The 21,245-nt window shown below is 48.1% G+C and overlaps 1 protein-coding gene across 5 annotated transcripts in view; it reads right to left on the minus strand.

Annotated features, from left to right (window-relative positions):
• The window catches only part of LOC138511252 (protein unc-13 homolog B-like), a 2,171,549-nt gene that overhangs the window by 292,833 nt on the left and 1,857,471 nt on the right, over window positions 1-21,245 (minus strand). For all 5 annotated transcript variants that reach the window (XM_069626798.1, XM_069626797.1, XM_069626799.1 and 2 more), the window contains 2 exons: window positions 13,663-13,740; window positions 12,315-12,403 (listed from right to left, as the gene is read on the minus strand). In XM_069626798.1, coding sequence (XP_069482899.1) covers window positions 12,315-12,403; window positions 13,663-13,740 — 167 coding nt within the window. The remainder of the gene's footprint in view (window positions 1-12,314; window positions 12,404-13,662; window positions 13,741-21,245) is intronic.

Raw genomic sequence — 21,245 nt, forward strand, 5'->3', positions numbered from 1 at the left:
TCTGGAAGAAGTTAAAGCCACTAGGAAGACTGTTTTTAGAGAGAAACCTTAATGGACAGGAATGAAGAGGTTCAAATTGAGTGCCCATTAGAAATTTTAAGACTAGATTTAAATCTCACAAGGGAACCGGAAAATGAGTTTGGGGAAAGACATTAGTCAACCCTTTCAGAAACTGAATGACTAGAGGCAACTTGAAATATGAGGTTTCTTCAGCCGTGCATTTAAAGATTGATAACGCGGCAAAGTAACCCTTGATTGTGCCAACTTGAAGTCCTGAATTTTCCAAATATAGAAAGAAGGCTAACACCATCGGTGTACTACATGGAAAAGGGTCAAAATCCTTATCTCTACACTAGGTGCAGAATTTGTTCCAACAGCAGCGGTATAAAGATTTAGTTGCTGGCCTTCTGGCCGAAAGCAACACCTCCATTACATCATCCGGGAGGTCCCAATCTTTGTATCTCAACCTTTCAGAAACCAAGCGTGAAGGTTGAGAGTCCTAATATCCGGATTAGAGAACCAGACCTTCTTCTTGCGAGAGAAGATCCTCTCTTTGTGGAAGACAAATCGGAGGACAGATGGACATGTCTAGAAGATCCGGGTACCACATTCTCCTGGCCCAATCTGGGGCAATTAGAATCATGGGTTTCCGGAATCTCCTGAGCCTCCTTATTACGTGAGGAATGACGGGGGACTGGAGGAAACGCATACAGAAGTGGAAACTCCCAGATCACCACAAACGCATCTCCTAGAGCTCTTCGCGGGGGAAATTCCCTTGAGCAGTATCGTTTGCATTTCCTGCTGACACTCGTGGCAAACAGGTGTACCTGAGGGGTTCCCCAATGGGTGAAGATCTCTTGAAGGACTTCCTGAACTAGTTCCCACTCGTGGGAGACTGTGGTCTGCCTGCTCAGAGCGTCCTCCGCCATGTTCTTCTCTCCGTATAGGTGAACTGCCGATAGAGATATTCCTTCTTGAATTTCCCAGAACAAGAGCTGCATTGCCTCTCTGCACAGTGGCACTGACCCTATGCCTCCTTTTTTGTTGAGGTAGTGCATTGCTACTGTGTTGTCCATCATTATCAGAACATTTTTTCCCTGTACTGATGGCAGAAAAGCTTTCAGTGCTAGTCTGATTGCTCTCAGCTCTAATAGGTTGATGTGTAGTCTGGACTCCGATGGAGACGAACAGCCTCTGGTGGTTAAGTCATTGGTATGGGCTCCCCACCCCATGAGTGAGGCATCCATGACTACTGTTTTCTCCTGCCATGGTTGCCAAAACGGTTCTCCTTTCAAGATGTTCTACCGACAGGCCCACCACTGAAGGTCTCGCCCTACTCTGTTTGGGATTTGGAGGAGATCTGACATCCTTCCTGAGAATTGAGACCACTGCATCCTTACTGCCCACTGGAGAGACCTCATTCTCAGGCGAGCCTCTGGCACTAGAAAAATGCAGAATGCCATGAGGCCGAGCAACCTCAAAATAATCGAAGGCTGGTAGACGCTGGACATTTTTAAATTTTGGTCACCATCTGTAGAGCCCTCACCTCTGGTAGCGAGGCTTTTCCCCAGGGATGTGTCCAGGACTGCTCCAATGAACTGGAGTCTCTGTGATGGTATCATCTGTGACTTCTTTAAGTTGAGGGAGAACCCCAGCTTGTGAAGGAAGTGGCAAACATAATCTAGATGGATCTGAGCTTGTTCCGGGGACACTGCTCTGATCAACCAGTCATCAAGGTAGGGGTAGACATGAATCCCTCCCCTCCTTAGATTTGCTGCCACGACCGCCATTAACTTGGTGAAGACCCTCGGGTCGAGGTCAGCCCAAATGGCAGAACCCGAAATTGATAGTGAGAGCTGTCAATGACGAACCTCAGGTACTTTCTGTGCTTGAGATGGATAGGTAAATGAAAGGAAGTATCCTGAAGGTCCAGAGATACCAACCAATCCTGAAGTTGGTGGGCCTGAACGATCTGAGAAAAGGTTACCATCTTCAACTTGTCCTTCCTGAGGAATATGTTCAATTCTCTTAAGTCCAAGATGGGTCTCAATCCTCCTTCCTTTTTTGGTATTAGGAAGTAAGGGGAGTACCAACTCTTGTTCCTCTCCGCTAATGCACCTTTCTCTAGCAGGTCTAAAATCTCCTGCATAAGGAGCAGATCTGGAAACTTCAAAGAGTTACTCCCCGGTGGATGATTCTGAGGAGTGTGTAGGAAAGGCAGGCAGTAACACTGGGCAATCGTTTCTAATGCCAAAGCATCTGACGTAATAGCCTGCCATTCTGTCAGATATTGAGTCCTACTGGTGTTTTGTGAGGAGAGACCTCAGAGGGGTTTTGGAGTGGCTGACGCAGATGCTGAGGGTAAGGCAGCACCTGCTGATGGGGCTTGGTACCTTTGACCCGTCCACCACGGGTAAATCGTCTCTGGACCCTTTGAGCAGGCTGCCCTATGCCTTTTCCGAATGTGGAGTAAAAAAGAAAGGGCTTTCACCCTCCAGGACGTACCCGAGAGGCGGTTTGGAGTTTGACAAATTGCAGCCCCAAGCGATTTGGCTGCCACTTTGGAGGTTTGCAATTTTTCCAAATTGTCATCAGCTTTCTTGCCAAATAGAGAGGTGCTTTCAAAGGGCATATTTAGAAGTCTGGCTTGTACATCAGGAGCAAACCCAGACTTCCGCAACCACGCAAATCTGCGGATTGTGATAATGGCTATTCCATATCTATGACAGGTAATGTCAGGTAATGTCCACAGCTGTGCTGCCTCGAAAAATCTTCGGCGTCTGCGTCCTGCGTCGATGACGTCGATGCGCCATCCCCGAGGACCTCCTCCGACGGCCGATGTCACCCGATGTGATAAGTAGGACGCACAACGCCCATAGCCTCAGTTGTAGTTTTTTCCCCCAGAACGTGTGCCACCAGTTTTCTGCCAGTCAGAAACACAAGACCTTGCGGAATGCAAGCTGCAATCGCAAAAGAAATTCTGCAGCGGGGAAGGTAGGGAGGGAGCAATATGGAATATGTCGTCAGACCATCCCATCGAAAGAACATTACCAGGTAAGAAAGTAACTTGGGGAAAGGGGATTGGGTCCTCCGACGTATTCCATATCTATGAAAGACTCCCAAAGCAGTACCAAGCAAGGAGGTGGGAAAAGAATTTAGAACACAAATTTAGCATGCCCAATCAAATTGCGGAATGTAGGACTGCCTTGCCAAAGGCCAGATCCTGCCCTCTGATGGAATCGAGGGAGTAGCGACGTACAAAAGTATGTACTGAAGCCCAGGTGGCTGCATCACAGATGTGACGAATAGGAACACCCCTCTGCAGGGCAGTAGACGCAGCCACTGCCCTGGTAGAATGGGCCCGCAAGCCAGCCGGAGCGTCCTTACCCGCCAAGCGGTAACAATCGTAGATAGCTAAAATAATACAACGAGACAAAGTCTGTTTCGTCACAGCTTGTACCAAACGCTTTCCAGCGTAACCAATGAAAAGTTGATCGTCCACTCTGACCCGGGACATGCACGAAATATAAAAGCTCAACGCTCTCCTAGGATCAAGCCTATGGAGCAACTCCTCTTCCTTACCAGGATGTGGAGGAGGATAGAACGTCGGAAGAACAACCTTCTGGCTCAAATGAAATTCCGAAACCACCTTCGGAAGAAAAGAAGGACAAACTCTAAGGACAACCCTGTCCTTATGAAACACAGTGAAGGGTGGCTTAACTGAAAGTGCCTGTAACTCACTCACACTGTGAGCGGAAGTAACCGCAACCAAAATCACAGTTTTCAGAGTTAGCAGTCTCAAAGGGCAAGAATGTAAAGGCTCAAACGGAGCACCCATAAGAAACTTAAGAACAAGGTTCAAATACCAACCGGGCACCAGAAAAGGTGATGGAGGGAACACATTAGTGAGCCCTTTCAAAAACTGAGAAATGAAAGGAATCTTAAAATAGGAACATTCTTCAGACGAGCGCTTAAATATGGACAGCGCCGCCAGGTAACCTTTAATGGTCCCCACTTGCAAGCCCCTGTGGGCCAAGGAAAGCTAAAAAGACAGAACCATGGGAATGTCACATTCAAAAGGATCAACATTCTTAACTCTGCACTTTTTCGCAGAACTTTCTCCAACGGCAACGGTACAAAGACTTTGTTGCCGGCCGCCTGGCTGAAAGCAACACCTCCATCACGTCTTCAGGGAGGTCCCAATCCTTATACCTCAACCTTTCAGAAGCCAAGCGTGAAGGTTGAGGGATCTTACCTCTGGATGGAGAACCTGAACCCCTCCCGTGAGAGCAGATCGTTTCGATAGGGAAGACGTCGTGGAGGGCAGATGGACAAGTCGAGAAGTACCACATCCTCCAGGCCCACACCGGAGCAATGAGGATCATCGGGAACCGAACCTCCTCAGTACTTGTGGGATGACGGGGACTGGAGGAAACACGTACAGCAGTGGGAATGACCACTTCACCACGAACAAGTCTCCTAAGGCTCCTTTTGGAGGAAATTCCCACGAGCAGAACCTTTTGCACTTCCGGTTGACATTGGAGGCCAAGAGATCTAGTTGAGGGGTCCTCCAAAGGGCGAAGATCTCCAGGAGAATCTCCTTAGCCAGCTCCCACTCGTGAGAGATCGTGCTCTGCCTGCTCAGAGCGTCCGCTGTCTCGTTGTCATCTCCGGCCAGATGAACAGCCGAGATCGAAACTTCTTGCTGGATGGCCCAGAACTCGAGCTGCATCGCCTCCCTGCACAGAGGAAGTGACCCTGCCCCCCCCCCACTTTTTGTTGAGGTAGTGCATGGCCACCGTGTTGTCTGTTAGAATCAGGACACTCTTTCCTCGCACAGTCGGCAGAAAAGCCTTCAGGGCAAGCCTGACAGCCCTCAGCTCCAACACATCGATATGGAGTCTGGACTCCGACGGAGACCAACGACCGCTGACTGTCAACTCGTTGGCATGAGCTCCCCATCCCGTGAGGGATGCGTCCGTCACGATCGTGACCTCCGGCCAGGGCAGCCAAAATGTGGCCCCCTTCTTCAGATTGCCTTCGACGGCCCACCACAGAAGTCCTGGGCGACCGAGGACGGCACCTGAACAGGGTCCGACAGCCTTCTGGAGGACTGAGACCACTGGAGCTTGAGTGCCCACTGCAAAGATCTCATCCGCAGACGAGCCTCTGGCACCAGAAGAATGCAGGATGCCATGAGGCCGAGCAGTCTCAAGAACTCAGATGCTGGGAGATTCTGGGCAAGTTGAAACTTGTGCACCATCTGCTGAATGTGAAGAGCCCTCACCTGGGGAGGAAAACACTGCCCCAGGGATGTGTCGAGCACTGCTCCGATGTACTGGAGCCACTGCGTTGGTGTCAAATGGGACTTCTTTAAATTGAGGGAGAAGCCCAGCTTGTGAAGGGAGTGGCAGGTGACGGACAGATGATGCAGTACTTGCTCAGGAGAGCTTCCCCTGATCAACCAATCGTCCAGGTAGGGGTAGACGTGAATCCCCCCTTTCCTGAGATGCGCTGCCACCACCACCATGAGCTTGGTGAAAACCCTCGGGGCGGAGGTCAATCCGAATGGCAGGACCCGAAACTGAAAGTGTGAGTCGGCAACCGCGAACCTCAGGTACTTCTTGTGCTTGGGATGGATCGGCACATGGAAGTAAGCGTCCTTGAGGTCGCGAGACACCAACCAGTCCTGAAGCTGAAGGGCCTGGAGGACTTGAGAGAGTGTAACCATCTTGAACTTGTCCTTCCTGAGGAGTTTGTTCAAACCGCGCAAGCCCATGATGGGTCTCAATCCCCCGTCTTTCTTTGAAATCAAAAAATAAGGGGAATACCATCCCTTGTTCCTCTCCCCTACAGGCACCAGTTCTATGGCGCCTTTCTCCAGCAGGGCTTGAATTTCCTGCGCAAGGAGCAGATCCAGACTCTTCAAAGAGAGGTTCCGAGGTGGATTGCCGCGAGACCTCTGCCGAAAAGGAAGGCAGTAGCCGTGGGTTATGATCTCCAGAACCCACACATCTGAAGTAATGGCTCGCCACTCTACAAGATGCTACGCCAGCCTTCCCCCCAACCGGCGAACCATGGCACCTGGTCTCATGACTGAGTGGTAGCGGCTGCGGCGTTGCCTGAGGGCAAAGAGGCAACTGCCCAGGCGGCCTTGGCACCTCGAGTACCCTTGTTTCCACATCTGGCACTCTTAGGGTGGCCTCTTTGACTGCTAGCTCCTCTTGCTTTACTGAAGGACGAATAATAGCGAAAGGAACCTCCCCTCCATTGCTGTCCCCTAGGACGAAAAGGCAGAGGTTGTCGAACTGCAGCGCCCAACGACTTTTCTGCAGCTTTGGCGGTCTGCAACCTCTCAAGGCTCTCGTCAGCCTTGCTGCCAAAAAGATGTTCACCGTCAAAGGGCATGTTGAGGAGCCGGGACTGCACATCAGGAGCGAACCCAGACTTCTGCAACCACGCAAACCTGCGTATTACGGTGCTCGCCGCCATGGACCGGCTGACACAATCTGCCATGTCCAAACCCGACTGAACGGCCTCACACATGGCATCCTTGCCATCCTGAACCATAGCAAGGAAACCCACTCGTTTGTCCCCTTCGGGAATATGTTCAGCCGCTAATGCAACACAGTTCCACAGAGTGTGTGTGAAACGAGACAAGGCAAATATGGAGTTGGCTGCCTGAAGCGCCATACCCCCTGAAGAAAACACTTTCTTTGCCCAGCCGTCAAAATGTTTGTCGTCCCTATCCGGAGGGATGGTAGGATACAACGCCTGCTTTGCCGGGGTCGTAGCCGCCTGCACCACCGAACTCTCCGGAGTGGGGTGCCTGGACAAGTAGCAGGGGTCGCTACTGGCTGGACGGTATTTTCACGACAAAGACTTGCCCACTGCCGGGAGACTCTCCGGAGCAGTCCAAGCTGCCGCCACCCTTCTCTGCAGAGCCATATGAAACGGCAATACCGGGTCAGTGGGGGGACCAAGATCAAGGATGTCCATGAGATCATCCTGAACGAACTCCCCTGGAGGAGCCGACCAACCCAAGTACTCGGTGACCCGAGACATAAGGCGCAGATATGAAGAATCGGCATGAGTGCCAGGCTCCGGCCTACAAAACTCCACCTATGGAGAGGTGTCCAGTCCACTGTCATCATGCAGTGACTGCCTCAGGTCATCAAACTGGCTATGGCCCGAGATAAGCTCATCTGGTACCGTAACCGGAACCAAGCCGTCATCAGAGCCTTCATCACCCTCTGAAATGTACTCCAGGCGGTGAGAGGAAGACATCTGGGGACGAAAGCTGGGGCTGACCTTAGCCAGAGCCTTTCTAGGGGCTAACCCCATGCCACGGGGACCCTCCGACACCGCCGCCTCGAAACGCATCGAGGGCGCTGAACGAGTCGGCGCCGGCGTCGACAGAAACGGCATCGACGTTGAGCGAATCAGCGTCGACGTCAGCTGCAGTGCTCCAGCATCGACGACGTCGACACAGGCCTAGAAGCCGGAGCTCCGAGCGTGTCTCTCGACGACCTAGGCGCCGACAGCGTCGATGACCCCCTCGGAGGCGGAGCCTCGAGAGAAATCATCCACGGCCTCGGCGCCACAGGCGTCGACGTCTTCTTCGAAGACGGCACAGGATCACGCGGTCTCGAGCGCGTCGAGGACCTGGAACGGGCATTGCGAGAACAGCTACCCTTGTCCGAGCGGGACCTCTCCCGCGAGCCGTGTCGACCACCCGAGCACGAAGGCGTACGAGCGGTGTATCTCGACCGGTGCCGACCGACCCCACTCGGAGGCGCGGACGGACTGGTGCCCTGCGATTCAAGAATCGCTAGCATCAACTTCCCGAAGGAAGCCCATTCCTCCGGTGTTGCTTGCATGGAGGGATAAGCGACCTGCCGACGGGCGGAGTCCTCGGAAGAGGACGGGGAAGGCGACCGATGCCGGCGCTTCCGGGAATGCCTCCTGGAAGGAGACCCACTGGACCTCTGACGATGACGCGGAGAGTCGCCTCTCGAGTCATCCGTCGAAAGCCCCGCAGACCTCGACTTCCGGGGCTTAGACACCCGACTTACCGACAGCTTCTTCTTGCGTTCCGGCAAGGCCTTTTTTCCCGTGAGCGACTGGCAGTCGACACAGTCGTCAGGATCGTGGGCCTCTCCGAGGCACCAGAGGCAGGCGTTGTGCGAGTCTGTGACCGACATCTTGGACCCACAGTCCCCGCATTACTTGAAGCCCGGACGCGGGGTTGAAGACGAAGTAGACAACGCCACGAACAGGTCTTGACAAAAAACCGAACAGGTTCAACGAACCGAGAAGAAAACAGCAAACTCCAAAGAGTCGAGGCGTACCGAGATTCACGAAGCGAACACGTTCGCGGAAAAAATGGAACTGAGGCTATGGGCATCGTGCGTCCTACTTATCACATCTGGTGACGTCCGCCGTCGGAGGAGGTCCTCGGGGACGGCGCTTCGATGTCATCGACGCAGGACGCAGACGCTGAAGATTTTCCGAGGTAGCACAGCTGTGGACATTACCTGTCATAGATATGGAATACGTCGGAGGACCCAATCCCGTCGAAATGAAAGGACTGTGTGCAAATGTAGCATAACAGATCCAACTTGTGAACCAGCAACAAGCATTGATGGACTTGATGGATGGGCACCTCACAGTCATCACGCTATTTGTACCTCAACCTCATTGTACTACATTGGGGTAAGCATCGTTCATCAGATCTTCCCTCCAAGGGATCGTAGAGCGTGGGCTGCATGTAGAGCATGAGTGGGTAGCAAGCCATCTGTGCCCAATTCAGAGAGATAAAGTTAATGGTGGTCCAGTTGTGCTTCAACTTCTTCAGCAGAAAAAGCAATCCATGGGAACAGGGTGAATGTGTAAATAATGTTGATGTCCTAAGGAATCCCTGCTGCATCCCGTGAGGCACCTCATGCAGGGAGCCACATATCTAATACTTCTTTTTCAAGCTTAAAGCAAACAGATCTATCCAGGGGAACACCTAGATGGCGAATTGCTGCTCCACACACTTCCCGTTGAAGCACCTCCACCCGAGTAATGGTATTGCTTGTGGGGTTTTAAGCTTTCAAAGTTTTGCTTTGCATTCTCAATCATCCAAAACCATAGAAGCAGGACTGCTCGCTGTAGCACTTGAGCAATCCCAGGCATTCCATCTCGCTGATGTGGTGCATGGTGTAACCCCTCAGGACCAGGAGAGTCGAGCCTATGATCGATCGTAATAATGACGCCAATGCTAGAGAAACTGACACAACAGCAAGCCTTAGCAAGAAGCATTAAGACAAAAAAGCCTTGATGCCGCGCACTCACAAGGTGTGTGCAACTAGTGCACTTACAAAGCGCAATGTGAAACAAAGTAGCGGTAAATAAGATGCATGAGGCATACGATTCCGATATATATATATGCGTCTTACCATACTTCCGGAACCCTATCTGGGAGTTCCATGTATGGCTTGGAAGAGGGTTACCATGGTCTGGACGCTTCCTACTTTTATAATAAACTGCTGTCTTTTGAACAGTGTCAGAAAATATATTTCTACGAGGATGGGAACCCCTCAGGCCTGGAGAAGGTTGCACATCACCCTAAGGTCCTTGAGAGCCATCTCCTCCTACTTGGCTCTAGCGAAGTTTGGCCTATTTTCAAGTATTTTATTGTTGAGGAGCACTGGACGTACATGAGCTAGGGCAGAGGAAAACTGCAGTCATGGTAGGGAAAATGACACCAGGACGGCAGCCATGTTTGGGAAGGTGGCATGGTAAAGAATAATCAGGTGGCACGCATATATCGTAGTCCAAAAGGCTGTGCAGCCATGATGGCTACACCCCTGCCCAGGGCTTAGGTAACCCCAGTAATGCAGAAGATGGCACTAAGACAGGCATGATTTTCTACCTGAGAAACGGAACAGTGATCACGTGCTCGTGAGATATCGGGTCAGGTCTTAGTGATTCGATGGAAAGATCTCTTAAAGGCTGTGATCTGTATCACATACGTAGGCCGAGCAGAATTGCACAGGTCTCACTCTGCACTGTAAAACACTATCCTTGAAGGCCGGAGGATGGTTATTAGGAAGGTCATTGTTAATGTAGTCGAGTAAATTCATTTTATTATATGAGACTCATTGTATACAACACTATAAAAACTTTGAGGTTTGTGAAATCAGCAGCCACAATTTTGGCAAGTGGATAGTATGGCAGTTTCTCTGTCCATTTCTGCACAGCTGTATGGAAATAAACGTTTGATAACTGGGTGGCTTAATGGATTAATTGGTGATAGGTTTTCCATCTGAAAATAAAAAGCAATTGGAAAAAAAAACCTCTTGATTGTACAAGTGAAGTGGCTCCTTTCCTTATGCCATACTTGCCTATGGCTCAGGCCTAGCCCTTTACACCGGCCTCCGACACTGCATTAAGTGAAAGATTGAATCACGAGGACACCAACAGAAAATAGTGTAATCATGTGTATGAATAAATGAAAAAGATAGGGGGCACAAACCCTCTTTTTTGTAAGGGGGCCTGACTCTAGAGGGTTAGGTAGTAACAGCGAAATGGAGAACAGAGTCAAAGCTACCCTTGTCATAACCCTATATTGGAAGTGAAGCTAGCTTAGTATGTACTAGCTCATAAAGATCACCAGGAATAGAAATATCTAAAACAAAGTTTAATTTCTTACATAGACACACATTTAAAAATACATATGTGCTTAAGTGGCTTGTAGGGTATGCGTAACACAACAACAATATGAATATCCGTGGGTTAGTAGGCAAAACAAAAAGTGACTGTCAATACATGTACTGCTGCATCAACTAGCAATATGCAATGTTTGTCGACACACAACATTTGTGGTGTTTCGAGTTCAGTGAGAGAATGGAACTGTAGCAGGGGCTGTATAAGTTTGGACAGCACTGTTAGAGGCACCGAACTGTCGTCAGGACGTTGATTCTGATGTAAAGGATTTGAATCAAGGTATGACGTGCACCTAGATTAGTATGAAGACGTCATGACATGGAGTTGTTTGTAGTTGGCCGACTGTCGTTTGTACAGGAGGCGTTGTTTTGGTCTGTATCATCAGACTCTGGTATCTGGGACCGGATGGATGAAATCCAAAAGTGTGGTGATGGTCCAAGATATTTGGTATTCAACCGTTATTCATACAGGAAGCCAATGGATGCTTGGCACTGCCCACAAGAAGAGCTGTGTCTGCAGCCGAACACTGTTGTATACCATTATTACGACGTCATCCTAGGGAACCCCTTGTTAGGACGCCATCCTTCAAATCAGTTTCTGCTATGCTGAGGGATCCCCTTGTTATGACAGCATCCTTCAAATCAGTTTCTGCTATGCTGAGGGATCCCCTTGTTATGACAGCATCCTTCAAATCAGATTCTGCTATGCTGAGGGATCCCCTTGTTATGACAGCATCCTTCAAATCAGCTTCAGCTATGCTGAGGGATCCCCTTGTTATGACAGCATCCTTCAAATCAGCTTCAGCTATGCTAGGGATCCCCTTGTTATGACAGCATCCTTCAAAACAGCTTCAGCTATGCTGAGGGATCCCCTTGTTATGACAGCATCCTTCAAATCAGCTTCAGCTATGCTGAGGGATCCACCTTGTTATGACAGCATCCTTCAAATCAGCTTCAGCTATGCTGAGGGATCCCCTTGTTATGACAGCATCCTTCAAATCAGCTTCAGCTATGCTGAGGGATCCCCTTGTTATGACAGCATCCTTCAAATCAGCTTCAGCTATGCTGAGGGTCCCCTTGTTATGACAGCATCCTTCAAATCAGCTTCAGCTATGCTGAGGGATCCCCTTGTTATGACAGCATCCTTCAAATCAGCTTCAGCTATGCTGAGGGATCCCCTTGTTATGACAGCATCCTTCAAATCAGCTTCAGCTATGCTGAGGGTCCCCTTGTTATGACAGCATCCTTCAAATCAGCTTCAGCTATGCTGAGGGATCCCCTTGTTATGACAGCATCCTTCAAATCAGCTTCAGCTATGCTAGGGATCCCCTTGTTATGACAGCATCCTTCAAATCAGCTTCAGCTATGCTGAGGGATCCCCTTGTTATGACAGCATCCTTCAAATCAGCTTCAGCTATGCTGAGGGTCCCCTTGTTATGACAGCATATTCGCAGAAGTTACAATAAAACTATCAGGTAAAAACGATTTCCAATTCTCTGTCTAAAACGTGAAGTGGTAAAGGCTTGAGATGCGGAAATATGGGAACCACAACATTTTAAAATCGGAGCAATAAAAGGAGCGCCGCCTCTACACCCCACTCACCTGTTACCAAACACAGTGCTCAGCTCATCCAGCACATTGTTCAACTTGACTTGAAGCTCCTTGAGGGTGTCACTGGCTTCGGGGTCCAGCTGGAAACAGAAAGAACAGGTTAGGCTGCCAGGTACGTTTCTAAGGCACTTTGAGATATTTAGAAGCACAGGCATTGGTTTTAAAGGTAAGGGCTCATATCTGACCTAACATATTAAGCACTCGGATCATTGAAGAGTCCATTACATTTAAGGATTCAAGAGCCTATATACATGGCATGTTTTCTAAACACTATGAAACCGTGATGCAAATGTTTTGCTCTGGAAATCGGAGCGCCTAGATGAAATGCCTCCTCGATGTAACAATGAGCACCCATTGCAAAAAACTGGGATCCCTGCGAGTGTTTCATTGGTTTAGGACACGCTGTGGCTGGATTGCTGCTAGGAAAGGGGAGTGGCTCACGCAGTACAGTGACCAGTGCTGGGCCATGGATAAGAAAGCACCACACAGCACACTCTAGTTCTTACTTTTTGAGAACATGGGATGCCGAGTGGTCCAGATGACATGATGCAGAAGCGTGTGATGGGAAGGCATATTATTAGACCGCCAGAAAGAAAAGGGCAGCCTGGCTCATAATAGGCTAGTCAAGTTAGTCACAGCATTTTAAAATTATTTCAGCTTTCCCATTGGAAGCCTGTCTAGTGCTCAAATGGTGGGGCTAATATGTCTGTGCCCGTGGCATTTGATAGGAGATGGAAGCACCATTTTGAAGCCTATTAGTGAAATATTTTGGCAGACCTAAATACATAGCCTCGGGAGGATAGCTCAGCGGCAACATGCTCGCCTTGGAAGCAACACAGGTTCGATCCACGGGTGCGCTTAGAAACCTCTGAGTATTAAGCACGTTATAAATAACCTATCATATCATACCTTTGGCATAGATGAGGCATGACAGACAAGGGTCAGGACTGTGTGTATACTGTATGGTTGTGCTAAGTAAGGGAATAGATTTAAATCATTCTCAGGTGAAAAACACGTGTTGACCACCTCTTTCATCTATGATCAAAAGGATGAAAAGGTGATCGTTGTCAAAGTTCTTCACTGTTGGGGTGTGCAATAGTGAAGGGGCGGGGTTCATTCTCGAAATACGAAATATTCACATAACTTAATGGTCCAGAGTTCGACGTTCCAGAATTTCACAAAGAGACTGAAAACATGTCAGTACATGCATGACAATAGCTGCCTGGCTCAAAGATGATTCAAGTGGCATGGCTGTTACACTTTCATACTGTGGGCAGCATTGCAGACCGGCATGGCTCGAGAAGGCCTCCTCCTCGTACAATGGGAAGCGGCGCCTTACCTCCTTGCCTCCCATGGCCTCGAACATCTTCTCCAGCTGCACCCGCAGCTGCTGCACGTTGTTCATCAGTATGCAGGGCTGGGGAGAGAAGAGGCGAGACCAATCACTGGGACACTCATGACAGCCTGGTGACATCAAGGCAAGCAGCCAAAAGAACCCCACCGCACCCGACTGCCAGGCACATCCAAGGGGAGAGGACGGGGTGCCTTACTGGATCAGACTTGCAGTACTCCTGAAGGCCCGGAGGCAAAGGGCGGCAAACCGAAGCATGCACCCCAGCGAACATATGGGTTACACACCGTGCATATGTGCATTTTGGCAGCGGACGTTTCTTAACTGTGCAAGTTAACATGCAGAACTTCAAAGCAAAAAGGAAAATATGGCTGCTCATAAGGGTGGAGTAATGGGCGAGGAGGTGGAGGAGTACAGGGGTCACCCCCGCCATGGAAATAAATAAATTAATACACTTTAAGAAAAGGAGAACAGGTACATTTGCACAGAAAATTAGGCCACACAACAAAAGCATAGAGGAAAAACATGGATGTGTCTTGTTGGGAAGGAGGCAACCCCCTCCCCACCTTAGAGTAAGGCGAGCAGCATTTGAAGCACTATGAAGGGCCAGGGGGGAGGTGGGACAGTGGTAGAATCCTACCCCGATATAATGAACACCCATAGAGTAGCCCATCTCGCGAGCAAGACTGCCATTTTGGATAGAGGTTAGTGCATTCCGTGTAGGTGTTAGTAACCATAGTTTGGAGACAAGGCCTGCACGTTGAATGCAGAATTTCATGCACTAGGCCTAATGCGAGACAAGGGAAATCTCCAGCCATGCCCGAGCTCCTGCGAGGGCAACATACACACTCCACCACCATAAACCTCATTCATTGTTCCAACAGTGTTGCAAAGATGTTTTTCTATTGCCAAGGAATGTGCACTACAAGGCCGCAATCATAGACCGGCGCATGGTGTGCATGTTATCTCACACGGGCCAAAGCATGACCGGGTCCATCCCCAGACGATCACAAGTTATAACCCATATAACTGACTAAACCGTAAGATTCCTGAATTCCATGGCACCTACACATTATATATAGACTCCCAGGTGTCCTATCCACCTTTGAAGAGGATATATCTCTCCTACTCACCACGAACACTAAAACCAAATCACAAATCATCATCATGGGTGACATTAACCTAGGACTCAATGACCCTAACGACAATCACGCCACCTCTCTCAATGACACCATTACTCACTTAGGCCTCACTCAACCCATTAACAAACCTACACATATAAAAGGCAGATCCCTAGACTGGCTGGCAGATGCCAACTGCAACCTCTCACTGACCGACATCACACCTTGTGCTTGGACCGACCATCACCTTATCACCTTCTCTCTACCCAGAACTGTACCCAATACAACGCCGCCTTCTAGGACACCACATATAATCTCTAGAAACAATCGCAACATAACCATGGAAAACCTTAGACCACTTCTCATGCCCATTACTAAAGCCAACCTTCCCACGCAGAATGACAACCTGTCTACCCTGGGTACAACAACACGTTGGAACTAGCCCTCAACCAGATAGCTCCACTCAAACAACGTAAAGCCAAACCCATTGCCCACACCAACAAATGTTTCTCAGCAGAACTAAAAGCTCTCCGCAACATCAAAAGAGCGGCGGAAACTAGCTGGAGAAAAGCCCCATCTCTCTCCACTAAAGACAAATTCGCTACAGCTGCCTCCACCTACAAATCCGCTCTCTTAAACGCCAAAAAAGAGTTTTATAACACAAGAATACACAACGCCAAATCTGGTACGAAAGAATTATTCTCTTTACTAAGAGAACTTGAATCTCCACTGCCACCCACAGAGGACTGCACGAAGGATAAGGCATGGTGCAATAATATCCAACTAGCCCTCTCCAACAAAATTGCCCTTCTACAAGCAAAGATAGAAGCCAAAAAAGCCAACTTTGCCGCCAAAGATACTCTCAACAGCAAAAAGGCCCCACCATTCCCAACTGCTCACCTTTCCACTTTTCCTAAGTCATCGAAGAGGAAGTAGTCAAGATAATCGCTAGCCTTAAACCATCCAACTGTAAAGGTGACCTATGCCCCGCCTCTGCCAAAGATGGAGCCAAAGATCTAGCCCCCCTCATCACCTCACTGATCAATTCTTCCTTCAAGAACTCAGTAGTCCCTAATAACATCAAAGAAGCGTGGGTTCTCCCCCTTCTCAAAAAACCCAACTTAGACGCCAACATTCCCACAAATTACAGACCCATCACTACGGTCCCTTTCCTCCTCAAAATATTAGACAGAGTAGCCTACCTCCAAAAACAACAACATTTGGAAGACAATAACCTCTTAGGCTTGCAACAATCCGGCTTTGGACCCAGGCATGGGACCGAAACCGCCCTCCTGGATCTAAAAATCCAAATGGATGAAGCCAAAGACAAGGGCAAACTGGCCATTTTGCTCCTGTTGGATCTCTCCGCTGCCTTCGACCTGGTTGACCACCAGATCCTTACACAACACCTCTCATCGGCTGCCGCATTCTCACAGAATGCCACCAATTGGATTCAGTCATTTTTGTATGACAGGTTGACTAGGGTCTTCGCCCCCGCAGCGGCTGCCGACCCTATCCCAATCCAATGTGGAGTCCCCCAAGGTTCCTGCATTTCTCCCACACTTTACAACATCTTCACTAAGCTTCTCTTCGACAGTCTTGACGATCTGGGCGTCAGCTACACTAATTACGCAGACGACACCCAGGTCCTCATCACACTCACTGGTTGCTATGAAGAAGATGTTGCAAAGCTTAACGAAATCTACCTAGAAATCCAAGCCTGGATGGCTACACACAGTCTCTGCCTCAATGACGATAAGACGGAACTGCTTATCGTAGGCTCCCAGGCCCGCCTCAATAAATTGGACTCTAGGTACCAATCTTTCTCCATCGATGGCAACATCATAAAAGTCTCCAATGCGGTCAAAACTCTAGGTGTGTACCTTGACTCCGCCCTATCACTGAAAAAACAAATAAATGCTACCATCTCATCTACCACATACACCAACAAACTTATCAATGCCTGTAGACCTTTTCTATCTTCATCCAGCTGCCTCACCTTATCCAGAGCACTTACACTGTCTAAATTAGACTATTGTAACACACTCTTCCTAGGCACTACCACTAAAAATCTGAACAGACTCAAGATTCTTCAAAATAATGCCTTAAGATGCGCTCTTAACCTCCCGAGCAAGGCTCACATCTCCATTGCCAGCAAAGATGTCCACTGGCTCCCAATCCGAGACAGAATCAAGCTAAGAACTCTTGTCATTACACACAAGTGCCTGTTACTGACTGCCCCGCGCTGCCTATCTGACAAATTCTCTAGACACAGCACTACAGACCCACCAGAACTCCATATTTGCACCAACTCAAGGTCCCCCATTTCAATCTAAAAACAGCAGGAGGTTCCAGTTTCCCAGTTCTCGCAGCACAATGCTGGAACACACTCACACTTGCAATCAGATCAGAAGCTTCCTTCTGGCCATTCAGAGCCATGGTGAAATCCTGGTTCTCTGCCTAACACTCTGCTACTTACCCACCTCCAGGCCGCTTCACTCTACCAATTTCAACTGTATGCCTTAACTTGCCTGTAACGGACCACCATGTAACCAGGTCCTATATTATCTACTGTATTTATCTCATGCCACATACTGTACCATTGAATGTATGTACTCTTTCTTTTTGCTGCGCGCAACGATATGTAACTATGTTGTTCACATGATTATGCGCCCAGCTACCTGAGGGTTCGGACGCGCTCTATAAATAAACAAACTAAACTAAACTAAACCATGTGCCCTTTGACGTCCAACCCCAAAGTAACAAGTCCTGAAATTTTCAAAGAGGACTGAAATTGCACGTTTGTGAACTAGAATCATAGGATTTGAAATGCATGGTGTTGGGAGAGATAAATTATAGTTCAAAACGAGGGCGGAGAGCTTGGAGCCGTATGGCATGAAGGGTAGTGAGTGAAATGTGTGTGTGGAGGTAGGAGTGCCAAGAACCTCCTTTGGTGCCAGTCTTAAATCCTGCCACGTGCACAGTATAGTGATGAAGTAGCATTGTGTTGGGAGTGTAGTTCATTTGTTCTTTGACCTTCGTCGGTGAAAAGATGATCTCTGCAGCACCCAAGTGATGTAAGATGGACAGACTGTGCTGGAACCAATGACCTGGCAACCCTTATGGGGTAGGTGGATCATGTATAGGCACACACCAACCAGCTGCGCAGTTTTTACTGTATGCATTGCATCAGTATGACAATGTGTCTCCTCTTAAGCCTCTGCTTGTACCCTTTTTTGGCAGAACGCCTTTTGCAGCAGAGTTCTTTGCTGTTGCTCTCATCTGAGTGCGAGATTAAAATGTGTTATCCTTACCAGATGGACTTGGGCCTTTCTTCCCTAGCGGGTTGTTTTCTCTCTGGTGTGAACGCTCAGGGACTTGCCTTCAGTCTATACAAGATACCCAATACATACTACAAGTCTACTTTGAATGCTGACAAGCAGTAATCGAAGACTGCATCAGATTGCACAATCTAGTTGGACAGATGAAATGTAAATCAAGCTAAGAGAGAAGATTGCTGATGAAGCCCCTTATCAAAGACGCACAAAGCCAGGAAATTCAATTTAGCACACAGTGCAAAGTTTCCGGTTAGTCAAGAAAAGTTATGAAAATAGTGCTACCGACGCTTGACCTTCTTATGGACCGTCATGTGTTCTGTCCAAAATCGGACTAATACAAAAAAGCACTGCTTTTCCCTGAAATATTATAACCCATTTAAAATCTCAAAAATCACTTGGCCCCAAATTTCCTGCACAGACCGGTCCCAATTCTACACTAAAAACAAGTTGTAATCCGGTACCATCAGTCTCACAGCAGGGTGGCATCCTCGTCACTTGGGATTGGCAAAACATTTTGCTTTCAACAATTTTGTGAAATGCATACGCAATTAAGCCAACTTCATGAAACTCCAAACCTCTTACAAAATTAAAGAAAAATATATGTATGTATGTATTCAGGACACTTACGCCAAGTCTGCAAAAACAGATTTCCTGGTCTTGAAAAATCTGGTGTTAAACATTTGCTGCAGATTTCCTCAGCAAATTAAGCATAGACTTTACCCAGGGATCTCCAATCAGCTTGCCGAAATCAACCCTTTGCAAAGTTCCTTTGGACAGATTTGCTTTTCAGCAAAATAAGAGGAAATTAACTACTTACTTTTCCACGTAGTTTGCAGAAAAACATCCTTCATATTATTTTGGCACCATTTTCCCTTCATTAGTCCCTCAAAATAGCATGCATGAGTTTCTCCCAATTACAGGGGGAAAATTTGCATTTTCGCACACCCATATCAGAAAGTATGTCTGAGATGACGCTGAGCAGTGTCATCGAGCCACGTCAATTTAGAATATGTTAATATACATTAAGCGCCTATATCCATTCTTCGTAGTGGTGTCGTTGAAATCCAGCATGGAGAAGCCTACTGCTGCTCCATCATTAGTATTCCCCGGCGTGTTGGTGCCCAAATCTCTGCCCGGGACCTCCTCCGAGCGCTCTGCTCAAGCTTGACAGACGAGTGTCGCGCGTCTGTTCCGGATTAAGATGGTGCGTCTCTCCCCATCTTCAGCCACATGACTCCTGGAAACTCATTAAAATGTACACAAGTGCCAGGGGGGGATCCTCTCGCTGCAGACTCAGAGACGCCATCATTAAAAAAAAATACAGCTACTGTCATTTCTCAGAAGAACTCTGGCGAAGGGAGATATGTGGCTTTCAGAGAGAGTCTGAGGCAGCTCTAATGGAGTATTTTTCCAAAGCTGGAGCGTGTCATCATTCTCAAAGCCTCACCCCCAGGTTCTCAACATGGTGGGGCTGATCACAAGCAAGGGTAGCCCTCAGCAGATTTATAATGGATTAACTTGAACTAACACATCTGCTTCCCTTTAATTCTGAGAGAACAGTATAGCTCACTCACAGCCCACACCAGGTACAAACCTCTTAACCCCTTGTGACCCTTAAGATCCATGCATCCCAACTAAAACATGGTCTCAGTTTCTAAATGTAGAGTGCAAAGAAGGTGGGCAAATGAACACTTATAAAGCTGAGCAACCGGTATAACTATGCCCCAATTCACCCAAAATTTACAAATAGTAAAGAAAGGTTGCTAAAGTCATGCAAACTTTGTCTGGTATGCCATAAAGAATTCCCAGTGATGATTATGTCGCTGCACAGTCACCTTTATTAGTACACCCTGAACATATGTGACTGGTTAAGAGACGACACGTGTTTCGCCCAAAGGTCTTTTTCAAGGCTCTGTGCTGAAAGTATGGCAATGAAAATGCATCCTGGTTACTACCAGTGCGGCATGGCTGTCCATAAACAAACTCATTTCCCATGCCCTAATTGGCTCATCCAAAAAAGGAAAACTGCTTTTGTCAGAAGCGTGCTGCGTTCACTTAATCCATATGATCTTGGAGTGCATGGCACGGTGGCTGAACACACCGGGAGTGCAACATGCGACAGCCACGCTGCACTGGTAGTAATAGGGATACATTTTCATTGACATACTTTTAGCACAGAGCGTTAAAAAGACCTTTGGGCAAAACATGTGTCGGTTCTTAAACAGCTGCATATGTTCAGCTACGACTGGGCAGCAACCTAAACAGCGCTAAACATTGTTTATGTTGTATAGGTGTGCCCAAGATCACACAATTAGTCTGTATAATATTCAAGAATGGACGATTCAGGTGCACGTCAAAACCCAGTTTATTCAAACAGCAAATCAAATCTGGGACATCATCCGAGAATCTTTGTTCTCACAGCTCTAAACTCTTTCAATGATTACATGTGAGTTTTGTATCAAAACTACATCAACATTGACATCCCATTTCACTATCAGTTTACAAAACCTATGGGGAAGTTGGGTTAGTTAGTCGTTCAAGCTACATATAGAATGTATATGAGTTAGTCGCTTCATTGGTCACTGTCTATCTGACGGCTCCACCTAGACCCATCCTTCTACTGACACTATTTCGAATATATCATTACAGGGACAGCCAGTCGGTTAGCATTGACCATCATAGGTGGTGTGGCAAAGGGCCTTCTCATGTGTTGGCATCTAGCTTACGAACCTTGGACTTTTTTTCAAGGCATCAAGATGTGTGTGAGACATCAGTGGGGGGATTGAACTGTCGTCTGCCATAATTGCAATTAAAGAATGCTTCCTGATCATCCCAAGGCGATGAGGCATTGTCCCTCCTTTGAACTTGGCCTTGTGTGCCATTTGGTGTCTGCGTGTGCTTAGAGGGAGTTCTGCAGGTGCCTTATTAGTGTTTGGCTTGCAATCAATAGCCAGTGTTTTCATGTATGGATCACATATTAGGTACCGTGCTTGAGAGTGGATCTTCTTCCATGTATTAAGAATGTAGCTAATTCTAACATGCATGTTGTGTTCTTAGTGACCACTTGGGACATCCTTTCTCTTTTTTTCTATAGTGTCTCTTGGCATAGTAG

Source organism: Ambystoma mexicanum, chromosome 6p (assembly GCF_040938575.1).
Source record: "Ambystoma mexicanum isolate Mex_15411 chromosome 6p, UKY_AmexF1_1, whole genome shotgun sequence".
Lineage (NCBI taxonomy): Eukaryota > Metazoa > Chordata > Amphibia > Caudata > Ambystomatidae > Ambystoma > Ambystoma mexicanum.